The sequence below is a fragment of the Falco peregrinus genome, chromosome 5 (assembly GCF_023634155.1).
Source record: "Falco peregrinus isolate bFalPer1 chromosome 5, bFalPer1.pri, whole genome shotgun sequence".
Classification (NCBI taxonomy): domain Eukaryota; kingdom Metazoa; phylum Chordata; class Aves; order Falconiformes; family Falconidae; genus Falco; species Falco peregrinus.
Window position 1 is genome coordinate 108,287,448 of NC_073725.1, and position 16,908 is coordinate 108,304,355.

Genomic DNA, 16,908 nt, shown 5'->3' on the forward strand with positions numbered 1-16,908 from the left:
CTCCCCCTTGCCCTGGACATGCCTGTGTGGGACAAATCCAGGCTTAAGCCTTGTTGAATGCTGTATGTAGGGCTCCTTTTTGAGAAGCCTGCTTGGACAGGTCCTGGACTTCAGACTGCACCTTGATGCTGTCAGAGTGGGTGGGATGAGTAGGAAGCCAGAGCAAACTGACTTCAGTTTTTGTGCCTGGTTGTGGGCAGCAGTTCAGTGCTGTCTGTAGATGTGCGTGTTGGGTACTTGGTTTTTGCACCTGCTCTGACAGGGTAGGTTAGGTAGGATGTGCTTGTTCCTAGAACTGAATATTCAAAGACCTTGGTCAGTTTGAAAGCCTCCCTTTTGGAAGTCATACTCCGTGACACATTGACATAGGTTTTTTTATTTGCTGGCTGGATGTGCCCCTCATTAGGTAGATCAACTAACCCAGAACTTCATTGCTGAAGGCTGTAGCTACAGGTTGTCTTCTTGTTGATGACGGGCTGTAATGAACCTTTCAGGCAGCTGTGGTGTTTGAAATGGGACAGTATGCCATATTGTCATGCTTCTGTTTTTATAAGTAGATATACTTCTGTTCTTGGGGGTGTCGCCACCATTCAGAGTACCTTCAGGAACCCACATGGGCTTTGTGGAGGTGGCTTGCTTGACTGCTTGTGGAGGTGGTACATAGCCTGTGAGCTGATCAGCAGAATGTAGCATCTGTGACAAACAGCTGCTGCTGCCCCAGGCTTCAACTTGACATGATGAGGAATCACCTGACCCCTAAAGCATCGGGTGTGGGAACATCTCTGCAGTATTACCCTTGCGAATATGCCAGACTCTTAAACTTTGTGGACTGGAGCAAAGATAATATCAACTGAGTTCAACCCAGCAGCTTTTTATGAAAAGCTGTCTGACATATGCTATAAAGATAGAGGGAGAAAATATGTTGGTACAGTCATTTTTCTGCTTCTGTGAGTCAGCTTGTTCTAATGGGTTTTGAAGTAGATAGCTCATCATCATTTGGGATTTTTAAGTGCAGGTTGTATGCAGTGTTAGCTCACTCAAATTTCTGCTGTGCCATGATTGACTGGCCTAAAGTTACATCATCAAAATAGAATAGTCAGCCTTAAAATAACGAGAAAACATGCTTTTTAATGCTAACTATCCATTGAAAAGCAGTGTTTGGGGGTTATTGTTTTTACTTTTAAATTTAAACAGCAAATAGAAGCTTTGTAAGGCTGGCTTTATCTCATCTCTGCAAGAACATATTTTAGTTAATTAAATCAATGTATCAGTGAACAACATGTGGCTTTCAGGCTGCACAGGAGTAGTTTTGAGTGTGACTCCCATGCCGTGGCTGTGCAATGTGACCTGGACTGTGGGCTGTGTTGGCCTAGGGCCTGCAGATAATCCAAATTATCCAAGTAAGTGGGAGGAAGCAAATTATCAGAGGCTGGTGTGGCTGCTACCCCCTGATAGCCAGCTCCATCCCAAGCCTGTGGCATAGCACAGCGATCCCTGTGGAGCAGTTAAGTGTATCCTTTCCTGCTCCTTGTGTGAAACTGGTCTTGTGATGCGTAGCTGTGTGAGGGTGGTTTGGTTGGCAGGATCTAGGAGGTGTGGTTGGCCCATACTAGGAGTCGGTGGACAGCAGCAAGCCATTTGCCTGTCAGAGCCTACTACTGCTGTGGCCTCTTTTTGTTTTTCTCTTCCTTGCTCCACCTCCAGCTTCCCTGTGCAGTCACATTTCTGTTCCTTGCGCTGTTTAGTGCTTATTTTGTGTAACTGGTGAGCTGGACCTCAGCCTTGGGAGCCTTTCTGTGGCCTGAATCAGTGACTCCCACCAGCACAAGGTTTTTTATATGTATTTATTTTTTAAATACATCTCTTTGTTGTGTGTGTATGCACATACATGTGTGTGTATGTATCTTCATAACCCACTAAACAGTTTTGCGTTTAAAATTTTGAGCTGGTCAAAGGTCTTGTTGCAGCTTAGTTGCAGATCTGCATACAGCTGGCATCAAATGTAGAGGTGAGCAGGTAAAGCGGTACAGTGCTGATGAGAAATGCATTTGTAGTAGTGCATATGAGAGAGGAGATGGAAGCAACTCTTCATTTCTTGCATAGAAAAAGCACATGTGGGAGAACTTCTAGAGACCATTTTTCAGTCTGTCAGAATTCCTTGCTGCTTTGTTGACTTCCAAACTTCAGTCATATATGTGAGTAGTAAGTGCATGGGATGGAGCTGCACCAGGCCGTGGAGAACCATGTTTTGAGTGCTGTGATCTTGGCTTTAGATTCAAATCTTGTCTGTTAGCATAAGTTGAGAAATTTAAATCTGCAATTGCTCAATCTGTTGGCTACCTTGTTTAGTTACATAAACTTCTCTGAACTACCTCTGGTGGTAATGCAAGTAAATAATGCAAATAGTGTTTGTTCTAGAAGAAAGATAAAGATAACAGTTTGAAAGAAAAGGAAAGAAAAATAAGTTCTCTAGTAGAGATCTATTTGTGCTTTTAACACTTAATTTATTCAGAATGAAATACTTGAGCTTGCATATCTAAAACAGTTGAAATTGAAACTTCAAAGTAAACTTGTTCTTAACCTCATTGAGGAGGGAAAACCAGTTCAAGATACAAACAAAATTAAAATTACTAAATCAAAGCTGCCTGTTTTAATGCATCTTGGAACATCTTGCTTCTGCTGAATTTAACTGCGGTACAGCATCCTTCTTACAACTACCAAACATGGAGAGAGGCTTTTACTTTACTGTTGAAGTAATTGGACTCCTCTGTGAAGCTTACTTAATTCTTATAATTTGGATGTAGTGATTCTATGTGGCTCCAGTAAGTCTTCGTTTACCTGTACAGTCTATGCCTGTGTACCACATGAACATGCCAGAGCTCTTTGCACCTATGAGACTTTAACCTTGCAGGATTGCTTCAAGATTGTTATCTAAGGTTTGCCTTTCCTGATGGAGATTTAAAAACAAACAAAAACACACACAAAGAACCCAGGAAAAAACCCTCCACCTGGGGAAGGCAGAGAAGTTCTGTAGCAACTTTTCCTTTTCCAGCTGTGGCAAGACCAATTCCTTTTCTCCTTTGCCTGCTTTTAATAGCATGTCCCAACATAAACTGTTCTTCACTGTTTACCCTCCGTGAAACAGAAATCCTTCTCCAGTTGTTTGCATCTCAATAACAGATTATGTCTGATTATTTTTCTAGCAATCAGAAATGGATTGTGGTATTCATCTTAAGAAAACAAAAATGCAGGATTCTGGTAGGAACCACGAGCAGCAAGAGGAGGAGAGCAGTCTTGCAACTACCTTGGAGCATATTATGGGACAGTTGGATGTTCTGACTCAGGTATGGTTTGCTGTTTAATTTTGTAATAAAAGGGGAACCTCTGACTGGGAGAACTGGGAATGTTTTGCAGTAGTTTCATAGAATGAGTGTGACTAGTTCAAAACCTCTGCCTTTTAGTTTTTTTAATGAATCTGTCTTCATCCTTGTCAGCTTCTGTCAGTTCCCTCACATTGACTTCCAGGTTGCGTCTTGCTCTTCCCCGAATTCCTTTATGCTGCAGTGTAGCAGAGTGCTACTTGAGCTAGCTCTGGTACCCTGTCCTATTAGCCAAGAGTTATCTAAAGTGATGCCTAAAGGAGTGGTTGGCAGTAGGACTCTCTTTTGGTGAATAATCTCTGTCTCCTCTCTCCCAGGTAAATTCTGTTCAGATCCCGCTCCTCTCCCCCACCCAGCGTTCACCTACACAGTCCAATTTCTGCAGTGTTCTCCTCCCATCAACAAGTCTGGGCCCTTCTGTGCCTCATCTCTGAAACATGCTTTTCACCCACAGCTAGCAGACAGCTAATCCCTTGCTGAAGTGTTAACATGCAGTTCTTCCTCAGAGTCACTAAGCAATGCTTGAACAGTACCAGCCATTAATGGTGATCATCACAGTATGTGTTTACTTATTAAGAATGTGGGGATAGAGCTGTTTTTTGTTTAAATAACTTCTCATTCTTCCTGTGAAGAAATACCATCTGATTATTGTCTAGGGCTGAATTTCATTGTGTATTTTTGAGGTATGTGAGAAGCAGGGAGAAAGCATGGGATAGTAAACATTGGTAATCTCCTGTAGCTGAGACTGTGGTCGTAGGATGGAAAAATCTGTGTGGGAGTGTTTTTCTGTGAGTTTGAGTGTTGTTTCTGAGGCAGAACAAGCAGGTCTTGAACACTCGATATTGAACGTACTAATAACTAGTCTGAGTTAGCTCTCTGCTCTTGAGAAGAAGTACTTGTCAAAAAGTGTGAGATGATGGGTTGGAGGGCCCATTGGGGGATTGAAGTAGGGCTGACTGAAGGATTAAAAAACATTCCAGGACTACAGACAGTCTGAAATAGTGTAGGGTGAAAACCAAAAGGTATTTAAGTTAATTTGGCAGAAATGCAAAAAAGCACTTTTCCTGTGATCTCTAAAAAGCTGAATGCTGGAGGGGGGAGGAAAAAATCTTGTATGACATTGGGCCCTCATGCTTGTGAGTAAAATGCAACCCAGTGTATACACAAAATACTTTCTTACCCTTTTTACCTCTCCCTAGTAAGTTTGGAATGTGATCGTTATCTTTCATTACATAAATCAGATCCCCGCTTCTGATGATGAATGTGTAATGTCTCGTTTTCAACCTCATAGGTGTTTAGAGAAGGCAAATATTGCAGTAAACAGTATGTGTGGGATTTAAACTAGATATAAGCAATGCAAACATCTCTTGAAGATGTAACTGTAGAAAATTCCAAATGTTATTTTAAACCTAGCAGAAAGAGAAATTGAGATCAGTGGGGGAGGAATAAATTAGTAGGCTATAGGATAAAATTGGAAATAGGCCTGAAATAGTAAAAAACGAAAAATCTGCCTTGAGTAACTCTGCATTCAGCAGCCTCTTACCTTTTTTGTAGCTTTTTTTGCCATCCTTGAAGTACTTAATTTCCCATTGGTTCTAATCTTTGTATGTTGTATTTTGTATTAACACCATCTTAATGCATTTGTACAAGTAGATGTTCCTGACGCACCGTTGAAATGGTTTCATAATTCTTCATTTTCATGCCAAGGTTTTTATATTTAACAGCGAAACAAACCAACACCAAACAAACTTAAGCAAATGAGCCCGGAAGAAGCCCTCATTCCTAGAGTAAGGGAGGAGGTTCCTCAAAGAGGAGGGATGCTGGCAGGTAGCGAGACAGAGCTGTGGAAGGTAACTCTGGAGGGCGTCTGCTTGCATAGCTAAACTTTGTTTTTTCCAATGCTGATGGTGTGTAACAGAGAGGGGAATGCAGCTCTGGCTGCCCATGGCATAAGCAGGGCCATATGGGTTAAAGGAAGAGGACAGGGTGCCTGTGATATTTCCAGAAACCCTCTGTTTGATAGAGAGATTTGTAGGTTTTTCAGGAATTTATAGTTCGTTAGCTCCATGGGAGCTTGGTTATATTTCTGATGTGGTACCTTGAAAGCCCCTGTTATCCCTCTTTTGTGCAGTTGGTGACTGGGAAGAGCCATAGCGTGCAGATGGCTAGCAGAGATCCAAATGAAATTGAAACAGCAGCAGGTGGTGGTGCGTTGGTTGTCTTTCCTAGCCATTTCTGCCAAGGTACAACTGGGTGCTGCTCCCTAGCAGCAGGTTCAAACCAACATTGTGTGGTTTATATGGCAGATTTGGGCCTGCTGACTTCTTTTTGTCGAAGGGGGACACCACTGCTGCTTTGAAAATGGAACAAAAAGCTTTCATAAATAATAGATGTCACCTAATAGACACCTAATAGATGTCAGTATTTTTCCTTTCTTGGAGGAGGGCTGAGGATGCTGCTGGTACGCTGTTATAAATCATTAGTTCGTAATTCCTGAGTGCTGTTTGTTTAAAAGAGAACTCCCATGGCATAAGCAGGGCCATATGGGTTAAAGGAAGAGGACAGAGTGCCTGCGATATTTCCAGAAACCCTCTATTTGATAGAGACATTCGTAGGTTTTTCAGGAATTTAAAGTTTGTATGGGAGCTTGGTTATATTTCTGATGTGGTACCTTGAGTTCCTGTGCTCTTTTTGTCATAGTTTCCAGCACTGTTAACATGATGTAATGTACCAGTAAGGGAAACTTAAAGTTATGATAAACTACTTCAGGAAATCATGCAAATAACAAACCTGATTTATTTTCCTAGTATTTTTTGCATAGCTATCCTTTCAAGGTTTATCATGTTAAACGTAGTATGATGTGAAAGTGGAAAGGAGAGAAAATGCATTAAATTTCTGCTGGAAGATTTAATGGGAAGACATCAGCTGAAGTCTGTCATCTCTTGCCAGTGCACAGCTTTGTTCGGAGCCGCACACTTGAAGATGCATTTTCTGCCGCTCACCAATTATCAGTACCTTCCCTCTGTTGGCAATAGATTTCCAGATGAAGTGGGGTGTCATGTACTTAGAGACAGCAGGATTGTGTGTATTCCATTAAGGGGTCTCTTCCTGCCAGGCACCAACCACAAGTAGAGGCGCTGAGGCGTTGTGCCCTGCGCAGCAGGATGCACCTGAGCAGACTTGCTCCTTCAGTTCGGCACTTCAGCGCTTACTAGAGAAGGATGGGTCGGAGGAAACCCATGGCTGCTGGGTACCACATCTAGCATTAACCGCTCTAGCAAATAGATATGGCCCTCTCAGATTTATAAAGCTTCACTTTTATGTTGTTGACTTTGTGCTGTTATTTCATTCTTTAAAGTGTTGGCAACTTTCTTTAAACTGGTCTTTGAATAAAACCTTCCTCTTTTCTTCTTCACCAGAACTCTGTCAGGACGTTTTTGTTTTACTTCTAAGAAAGTGGTCTAATGTGACCTGACAAGGGTCTTCAGATAATTTTTCTAAACGTGGTTTGTGTTTGGCCATACTTCACGTGCAAATAAAGAAGTTAATGTTTGACTGCCTTTTTCAGAAGAGCAGCACATGCTTAATGCTGCTGCCTTGAAGGACGGAGTGAAGTTGGGATCCAGACATAAGCCAGTCATTTCCAGTAGTTTTGGATTACTTAGATGCCCTTGTCCCCCTTTGTAGGAAAGCAGGCAGTTCAAATCTGGCAAAGGAATCAGGAAGGTGAGAGTAATAAATAATACAGATGCTTTGCTCCTACCTTTCCTGCAGCAGAGTATCTTGTCAGTGTCTCCGTGTTGAAGAATCCTGTTCTTTACTGGCATTTTAGAGATGTGAAAAGGAAGAAAATGTAAATTGTTTGTCAATTTATATTTTTTTTATCAAAGGCTGGATCTCAGTATCTCAGTGCCTATATAAAGAGGTGGGCTGAATATTAAAGTTTTCCCTTAAACAAGGTGATTTTATCTCTTGGATAACTTCCTGGAACAGAAAGGCGTGTTTTGGCTGAAACAAAAATGGAGCACATAGTAAGAGTTTACTTGGGTCAAGTGCATTTTTGCCCTAGCAGCTGAATTTCTGCATTTCTGAAAGAAGATCGATCATCTGTGAGTGACCATCTTGGCTGCAGTGGAAAACCTGCATTTGCAATGACATCTTCAAAAATTTGTGTACTCTCGTGCTCACTCCAAACACCTGCAGCTGCCATGTTCACTCTGGTAATCTGTAGCACTGGTGGGCAGTGGGCACCGAGGCAAAAGCTGCTGGTTTTATATGGGAAGGAAGATGTCTGCTCCAAACAAAGAGTTCAGAATCAGGTTAGCATAAAAATTCATAAATAGCTGCGATAATCCACCCACAGGAAACAGCTTTATATACTTCCCCAAACTAATCTTGCATTAAGCTGGGAGAAAACACAACAGTGAAACAGAGAAGGCTTGATGAATATGTAAAATAATCCAAGCCTGAACTGAAGCTCATGTAAGATTAAAGGATTATTTCACTCCAGAAAAGATTGCAGAGGGAGGGAGGAGAAGAATTTTTTAAATAAAGTTCTTTAGCATAAAAAAAGATTTGGACACAAGTGAGTTGCTGCTTAATTAAAACTGAAGATGTTTGTGTGTGCAATGCTTATAAAGAAAACAAGTAAAAGCAGATTTTTTTAGTCTTTGTTTTGTTTTGAGATGTGGTCTCCAAAGCCTATGTTGGTGAGGAATTAATGTGGCCCCTCTCTTCTGTGAGGTACTGAATGTAAGTTAAGCAACTGGTTTAGCAGAATAAATGCTTTTATGACTTCAAGTAGTTACAAGTCAAGAAGAACTTCTTTTCTCATTTGGGTCATAAGCACTGCTACCTCTGCCTTACACAAATGACTTGGTTTCTGTGTTGCTCTCAAGCCCTGAACACCCACTGGCTACAGGTGGACCCAACACACGGGGGAAAAAGTGCAAGCCGTTCTTACTTCAAAATAAATGGCCTCAAAACCAAAACACTAATAGAAACATGTTCCCATCTGAAAAATCTGTGAAATGCCAGATAAGCTTGCCTTTTAAATCTTAATTTAAAGGACATAAAGGCTATTTCTCATGAATCAAAGCCATCTCTTGGAGATACAGTAGCTTTGATCTCTCACTCAAAACAAAATGAAGTACCATGGTTGTTGCCAGTCCTCTGTTTAATATTAGAGCTACTTTTTTTCTAAAATTCACTTCAAAAATATGCTTGTTACAAAATCTCTTAAGTCTCGATGCAAATACGTATTTTTTCTTTCTAAGACTGTTTAAATTAAATTAACTTCTAGGGATACTGCTGTATTAGCAGGACACTGTCTAAAGGCTGGATTCTCAGCTGATCATCTTTCTAGAGGTCCACAGGACCTTCACCTTCTATTATCCTTCAATGGGGAGGATTGTTTTCTTAAGTAGACCTTAAAGACAAATATAAATTGTTACTCAGTCACTGGGTACCAGCAGCTGGGTGAATTCAGCAGAGTGATTTGCATCCTTTCAGAGGTAGGTCAGGGGAAGGATATGGAAGGTCTTTGAAGTCTTTGTGGTTGGGGGAGACCTCTAGTCATTTGGGGTTCTAACCTCTATACTGTGCAGTTGCTGTCATGGTATGTGCTTGGATATTTTGTTGTAGTTCATCATAACTTTCATACTGTGTGATGAAACTTGAAGTCTCCTGCCTCCTTTTGCTGTGCTGGTCTAGCCCCAGAGGTCTAGGAGCTCTGCACCAAGCAAGCTGCCCCTACCTGTGCAGAAGCCTGCATCTATTCCTTCCAGAAACTTCAGGATCTGATGCAAGTGCTATCAGTTTAGCTTTGGTGGATAACTGTCAAGACAGAAGCAGCAGAGATGAGTGATGAACCATTTTTAGTAAGAGGGCTGTAAATGGAAAGGCTCAGTTACAGATGGTTTGTGTGCCTTGTCCCCGCACTGTGTGGAAGAAACTGGCAGAGCCTGTGGCTCATCTTTGTGGCCGGGATTGATTTAATACAAAGGACATCCTTTTCTGTCCTCCAGGGTCCCTTTGATCACTGTGATACTGGTATTGACCATGCTGCTTGGTCTGGCAAAATAGAAAATTCTAGAATTTTTAGCTACTCTTGTATGGTTTTCCTACTGTAAAAAGCACAAGGAGCACTGCAAGTGATCGCTCGTTGCTGTACTGAGTCTGCTGCATGAATAGACTCATGCAGTAGACCGAAGTTGCTCCTATAATTTAGTTAAAGATTGGTTAACTGTGATTCAAGCATCTACAGAAAGTGGAGCGTACTGGAGAGATGGCAGCTGATAATCACAGAATGGTTTGGGTTAGAAGGGACCTAAAGATCATCTAGTTCCAACCCCTGCCACGGGCAGGGACACCTCCCCCCAGCCCAGGCTGCTCCCAGCCCCGTCCAGCCTGGCCTTGGGTGCTGCCAGGGATGGGGCACCCACAGCTGCCCTGGGCACCCTGGGCCAGCGCCTCGCCACCCTCCCAATAATAGTAAGGTGGGCTTAGCTGGGAAATGCTGGTTTCAGATTTTTAAAACTACTTCCTTCTTGTAGTGCTTTGGGTTGCTAAATGTAAAAAAAAAAACCCTTTACTTTTCAAGTGTTGTGAGTAGCACCTGTCTGTTGGCTGAAGAGAGCTGGTAGCACTGTGAGCTCTTATGCTGTGCACTGGAGAACAAGACATGGAGGCTGTTTAGGATCTGGAGCTCTGCATAGGGATCCTGATGAGGCCGGGTTAGTGCTAGCATTTGGATTTCTGCAAGCATTGTCATGTATTCCTAATCCCTATGACCTAACAGTGACATTGGATGAATGTGCAAAAACTGAGGGGGCGTGCAGGAATTCCTGACCAGCAGCTGGGCAGCAGCACTGACCGGTACCTTCCTGCCTAGCCATGCTGAGGTCAAGTGTTTTCTAGTACAAATGCAAGAGTTTGTGTAATTGGAAGTGTGTTACAAAGTAAACCCAGAAAAATTCATGATGCTGTATTAAAGAAAGATTGAGGGGAAGACTGAAACACTAGATGAGCTGTCATCTTCATTCTGAAATAATCAATATGCTATCCATAAACCAGCCTGGTGTGAAATATTCTATGCAAATAGGTTTTGTGAGAATTCACCTTTGAGTTTGCATTCAAAGCAGTTGAGATGGTGAGGAGCTACAGAACTTACTTTAAATGTCTCTGGGGTAGCAGATCTTGTTTTAGTCTAAGCAGTTGAAGAGCTATCATTTCTCTTAGAAATCATTTCATGTTAAAAAAAACAAACCAATAAACACCACAAACCACCTAATTATGTATTTGATCTCTGAGATTAAGGCTTTGACCACTACAGTAGGGCTAGTCCTGACACGCAGAGAGCCTTGCATGCATAGTGTTAATAACTGCGAAGGCTTCGTACCTGGTTATACTGTGAGATGGGAGGTTTACGTCCTTGGCGAGCCTGAACTGCCAGCTTTAGCTGAACGTGCTTCAGAGCATACTGAACATCGGTAGCTGTGTCAGGTCCCGTCTCAAAACTGTGTTAAGGTACGATTTGCCCAGGAGGAGGGCAGCCTAGCTTGCTTTAAGCGTGCTTAGTAATAGCAGGGGTCTGCTTTGAGTTTCACTAGGTGTAGTTGCTCAGACTGAAGGGAGGCTGACAGCAAGTCAGGGCAAAACTTAGTATGATAGGAGCAAAGGCTGCTTCTTACCAGACAGGTTCATGCTTGAATCTCGGTGGCTTTTGCTGCATGAATTCTCCCATGAGCCTTCTAATCTTGCAGCTGGCGTTTGGTATTTTGAACTGCTGGTGGTGGAAGGAGTTAACCTTTTTCCTGTGAAAGGTAGGTAGAGCTACCTCAGTGCAGACTGTTCCTGTGGTAGTTTATTTCATATGTTGCATTAGAGAAAGGGCTCCCAAGTTTAATTTACCTGGCTATTTGTTTATTCCTCTTCCTGCATAGGACTGCTTTTATGCTCAGGACTGTATTTGGTGGGTGTTGGAGGTACCATGTTAGTGATCTGCATACAGTAACTAGGACCTTTTCTTGTCCGTATTACTGGCTTTAACTGGTGCATCTGAAGGTTGGCAGCTGTACTTCTTTCTTGCAAGGCTGTTTTTGCTTTCCCATATAGCGCCACCAGGTCTCCTCAATGCTGTGCAGCCATCTGTGGTCCAGGTGTCATAATTTGTGCCCTAGAGGTACACAGGTACCTCTGAACCCGCTCATTAGCACTTGCTGAGAGACCCTTGGATGCTAAGGCAGCATATTTGTGATGCAGTTTACTTGCTGTACTTCTTGGCCATGTTTGGGACTGACATGGGTTCTGAAATTACTATTTTGGGGGAAAATCATAAGAAGTTATAGCAGGGCATTTAGCTCTTTGAAAACAAACCAGTGTTGGCGTTGTTTGTTACAGAGGGCAGAGCTCTTAAGTGTGCAGCTTGAGGTCAAACTTGACAAGTCTTATTCTGCAAATCCATGGGCCATCTGTAGTCTTCACTGTAGCTCTTGAAAGGCATCCTAAGTCTCTCTTTGTACTAACACAGTGGACTAGGAAAGCTGAGTGCACAGAAACTTCTAAACTTCTGCATTTCTTGCGTATACTTTTTCAGGTGCGTTTTTTGTTAAATTGAAAAGAAAATGCTGTCTTCATAAATTAACATGTCAGATTGGAAAGAGAAATCCGAAGAGGTAGAAGTAAAGTTTTTTCTTGGGCTACTTGGTATGTTAGTGCTCTGCAAAATCTTTTTTAACATATGCTTAGTAAAAATGGGGGAGCAAACCTTTAAGAATCTTCTTTACTTAAGTAAAGCTAGGAAGCTACTTCTGCCTCCTTCAAGATAATGGAAAAGAGGGATTATATGTTATGAAATGATGATGGGAATAGGAGTGCAGGTGTAATACTTCGCCTGCACATGGCTAAAAGCTCATCTTCTTTGCAGTTGGTGTGCAGGCTTGTCCATTGTAGGCTCAGCCCAGTTGTTGTTACCTGATGTGAGTAACTGTTGTATCAATACATCTTTTTTCGGGCATCCCACAGGTACTGCGGATCAACCGGAGCAGTGTTACACCCCCCATGGTGGTGTGTGTGCTACCTCAGTCAAAGCCAGTGTGAGTGGCACACTGAAAACCCACATGCTGGCAGGGCAGGAGCTGCAGCTTTTTGTTTGCAGAGCTCTCCCTTAGCAGGGTGAGCCTAACGTTGTTCCAGTATTCCCGTGCTCTTGCCTGCCTTGCCCCCGCTCCAGGTTAAGTACTGCTTTAGGTACTGAGGAGCTTTTTGTCTAGGTGGGTGTCTCGGCCAGGGCTTCCACCACCACTCCAGAGGGTTGCTGATGGCCTCCTGCTTGCTCGCTCTGGCCTGGGCTTTTCAGGTTTCCTTTGGCAGTTGTAGAACTGGTTTCTGTTGGCATTCAGTTAGCACCTGGTTCCCTTATCTAGTCCTCAGAAGAGGCAGGACAGATTGCCCCCCCAGGGCCACTGCAAAAGCCTCGACCTTGCGGCTAGAGGTTCTTAAATTGTCTCAGCTACTTAACCAGACAGGGAAATGTATAACAGGGACTAAGGGAAATATATTGATGAAGGCATCTTGGAACAGCGTCACAAATTGCTATTATTTGGGTTGAGGGAGTGAAAATAACGTGGAGGAATAGCATAGGGGGCTTGTCATCAAGACTATTGGGTGCTTCAGTTCAGGTGTCCTGGGGGAGGATGGAGCTGAATATTCCCTAGAACTTAAAAAGTAAATAGGAGGCAACTTACTTTCTTCTACATAGTTTCTTTTTCATGTTTCCAAAGAGAAGAGCAGTTTTTTTCTAGGCTAAGTCTGCGAAGATGAATGAAGACAAATGTTGCAGGAAGCGTTGGTAGGAGTGATTTAAGTAAGTTTTCTTTTGTGTGAAAAATTCCATATTCTGTTCTGGTGTCCATAGTGATGCTCAGGATATTACTGTAATGTCAGAAATACTCCTTTTAAAAAAAAAAAAAAAAAAGAAAAAGATTTTTCTTCTCATTTAAGCCTAAGCTGTTACCCTTCTGCTGATCTGAGCCAGGACTTTAATAAATTATCCAGCATTTACTCCCCGGTGCGTAATGGAGACATGTGCTGTGCTTCTGACACAACAGGAAGCCCAGATCCTGCCACAGAGAAACAGCTCCAGTGCAAGCCTGGCTCCAGTGAATCCTCGCTGAATCAAGCTTAATTTTTGGTTCGTTATCTTCTGAAAAGCAATAGCAAAAACATACAGGAGTTGAATGGACGCAATTTAATTTGCCTACCGACAAGGACTTGCTTTATAAATAGTAACATGGAAATATTGTAAAACTGTCAGCTGCTAATAAAAGGAGCTTTTCTTTTGTGTCTAAGTTGCAATATAGCACTAAGAGCAGCTGGGCAGTATTTGTGCTTTCCCTTACCTTCCTAGGATGTCAGATGCCCTGTGTATTTTGGGCATCACACACTCAAGTCTAAATGGACTGTAGTCATCAGTTCCTACTTTGGACTTCCTGGATTTCGCTTCTGACTGCTACTTTTCCACTTTCAGTTTCCAAAAAATACTCACTATGAGTTTTCTGCTTATACTTACAAGCAATTTCCATTCCAATAAACATTTTCCTTACAGCTTTTTCACAAATCCAGCGCTTTCTGAAATCTGCTTTACTTGCGCTTAGTCTTACAGTGCTGTGTGTAATGGCAGGATTGTGGTGGCAGTAAATCTTGGGATATAGGAACCACAAGTAATCTGGGGCTTTGCTTCTAACAGGGCAGTGTGACCAGGACATTAGTTCAGTTGATTATCTTTCTAAAGGAAATTTGATGCAATGTTTCACACACACACAGAGACCCTTTTTCGAACAGTCTTGAGTTACTAGTTCTTTTTCAAATGGAAAAGCCAGGATCCCTACTGCTTTTCATTCTCTGTCTGGCTGTTTGCAGGATAGGATCTTTGCTGTAACCCCCTGGTAGACATTCAGCCTGCTGTGTTCTGCCCTGAGTAGCTTTACTCCTGACTTCTGTAGGACAGCCACTAGGCAATAGCATGGCTGGATAAGAAAAAGATGAAATCCTCCCCCTCTCCTCTCTCCTTTGAATAGACGGGAGGGCTCCTGCTGGCTCCAGGACATGTGGGACATCACCTGCCGGCTCCACAACTTTTCTTCTGCTTCTCTGTGTACTGCAGTTTTTGTGCCTCAGAGGGGTGGCAATAGAGGAGGAAAAAACTTAAATGAAGCTAATGCTGTAGCCCACAGGAATATTTAAGCAGTGCAGGGTTTTTTCTTTCAGGTGAAGCTTTCTACAGTTGCAGCAATGCTGCATTAGGCAGCAGGAGTTAGCACTTCTGCCTTGTCACAGGTCAGTGGTACATGTGAAGCAGAAATAAGCTTTGAACAGAAGGAAAACTAGGGTGCATTATATTCTGACATTGTGGATACACAGTCTTGCAAGATGGCTTTGCCATGGTGCTTGGTGTTGTTTTTACTATTTCTTGCTTTCTCCCCCTGCCACCCATTCGTCTCATTCCCTGAATCATTTTATGGGAGACTTTTCCTAGTCTCAAGTGGCCTTAGCCAAGCTATTTCCTCTCTTTGTGCTTTCGTTTCCCCAGCTGTAAAATGGGGATAATGAGACCTGCTTTCTTTTGTCAGGCACTTAGAGATGTGCTTACGAAATGTGCTATTAAAAGGCTTTCTATGTATAACTTCTATACAAACAGCAGTTGTCCGAGTTTATTTGAATTACTTTATTAAAGTCCAAGGATCCGAGCATCCTTTGTTTTTAACACAGGAAGTTATTTATGCAGTAAAAATGCTCAAAATGTGAAGCTATTGATTGTTGCTGATAAGTTTATGGATATTAAAGCATTAAATCATCACCGCCTATTATCAGCTGTTCTGGTGTCTTTGGAAGCTGAAAGCAGTTGTGCATAGCCAGGTCCCTTGATTACCTTGGAGTGATCAATAAAAGGTTTTCAGCAGAAGCTTTTATTGCCACGTGGTTAAAATGTTCTTCCTGTGCATCCTGTACATGATGACTTCAGCTTGAGGAGAGAGATGTAACACTCCTTTGTGGGGTAACTGGATTACACAAAAATATTCAGGCGTTATGGTGAGGGTAGATGCTGCCACTTTGGGTTTCAGTTCCACTCCATCACCTCTTGCACTGTCTTGTGCTGGGAGGGTTTTCTTGCTTGTCATCATGCTTGTCCAGCAAGTTTTGTGTGTTTTAATTGCATCAAACCAATGGCACTCAGGGAAAGGAGGAAAGAATCAGAAACAGCGAGGCAATATCAAAGCTAAAACTGGGCAAAACTGTTCCAGACTTCTGTCTCTCGTTAGCAGAACAGTGTCTGGTGGCTCATGAACATGGAAGGACGGAACCTGTCCGTGAAAGGAAACGCAGAGCCTGGTTTGAAAGCACTGAGTGCTGGAACAGGTGATCAGTGTTGTCTGCAGGAAAGCTTCATGCCTGGCAGCTTCTGCTCCTCTCTGAAGTTGTGTGGGGCTCTGCCCTGCTGAAATGCTGATAAGTGGAGTTACAGCCCTGAAATACCTCAAAATACTCCTGTGAATTAGCATTTTATTACACCATTGAGACTACAGTACGTAGCTTGTCTTGGTGAGCAGCTCAACAGCAGCTTTCGTTTTATTTTGCAGACTGTTGCTATCCTGGAACAGAGGCTGACGCTCACTGAAGACAAGCTGAAGGAATGTCTTGAGAATCAGCAGAAAATCATTCAGAACAAAAAGAGCTGATTTCCTGGGAGAGGATGGGAGCCGAAGGCGCTGGGAGGTTTGAGGTTGTTTGTGTTCCTGACAGACTGTGTGTGACTTGCTTTAACCATTTTGAGCACAAGCTGTTTTTCAATTGCAATGTACAGTTATTTTATGTGTAAATAAGCCTTGTTGATTTACTAAAATAAAAGGAATATTTTATTCATAAGTGTGGATAATGATTGTGATCTCCTGTGTTTTCCAGAGATATAGCAGCAAGCGTGTCATCTGACTGCTAACTGGGAAGGTTGGATCTCTACTGCCTTTGGTGCTGCTGAGTTAGTTGTAAAATATTTAAGCATCTTGGAGTTGCCAAACGTCTGGCACAAGCTGTGTTAGGCTTGTTGCTGAGGTATGTGCTGGCCGTAGGTGACAAGCAAAGAACTCCCAAGATATTTTGGGCAGTGGGAGTTCACCTCTGTTCTCAGACCACAGCAGGCAGGTGAGGTCCCAGCACAGCCAGCACCTGGAGAAGGGTCTGCCTCACCCGAGTCCCAGCTGGTGCCTGGCAGATCTGACAAAGCAGTTCAGACCCTGCGTGGTGTTTGTGCAGAGGTGATTGAACACGATGGTGGGATTTATCCTGCTCCCTTGTGCAATGTGTGAAAAACAATTGCTTAGGTTGCTTGAGGCTGGGAGAGAGGCCCTGGTGGGTCAGCTGCAGGGTGGATTCCAAGCGGATTTTGCTTTGTCTTTGTCTGCTTCTTAAATAAAAGGCAGGGTAGAGGGAGAGGAAAGGCAACCAAGCAGCAGAGCATTTGCTCCATCGTGGA

At 42.8% G+C, this 16,908-nt stretch overlaps 1 protein-coding gene across 3 annotated transcripts in view; it reads left to right on the forward strand.

The window, feature by feature from the left end:
- The window catches only part of POC1A (POC1 centriolar protein A), a 59,570-nt gene extending 43,266 nt beyond the window's left edge, over positions 1 to 16,304 (forward strand). For 2 of the 3 annotated variants that reach the window (XM_055805321.1, XM_055805323.1), the window contains exons 10-11: positions 3,204 to 3,344; positions 3,698 to 16,012. In XM_055805321.1, coding sequence (XP_055661296.1) covers positions 3,204 to 3,344; positions 3,698 to 3,814 — 258 coding nt within the window. In that variant the 3' untranslated portion in view covers positions 3,815 to 16,012. The other variant, XM_055805322.1, reaches the window with a different exon arrangement.
- Positions 16,305 to 16,908: the final 604 nt, after the last annotated feature.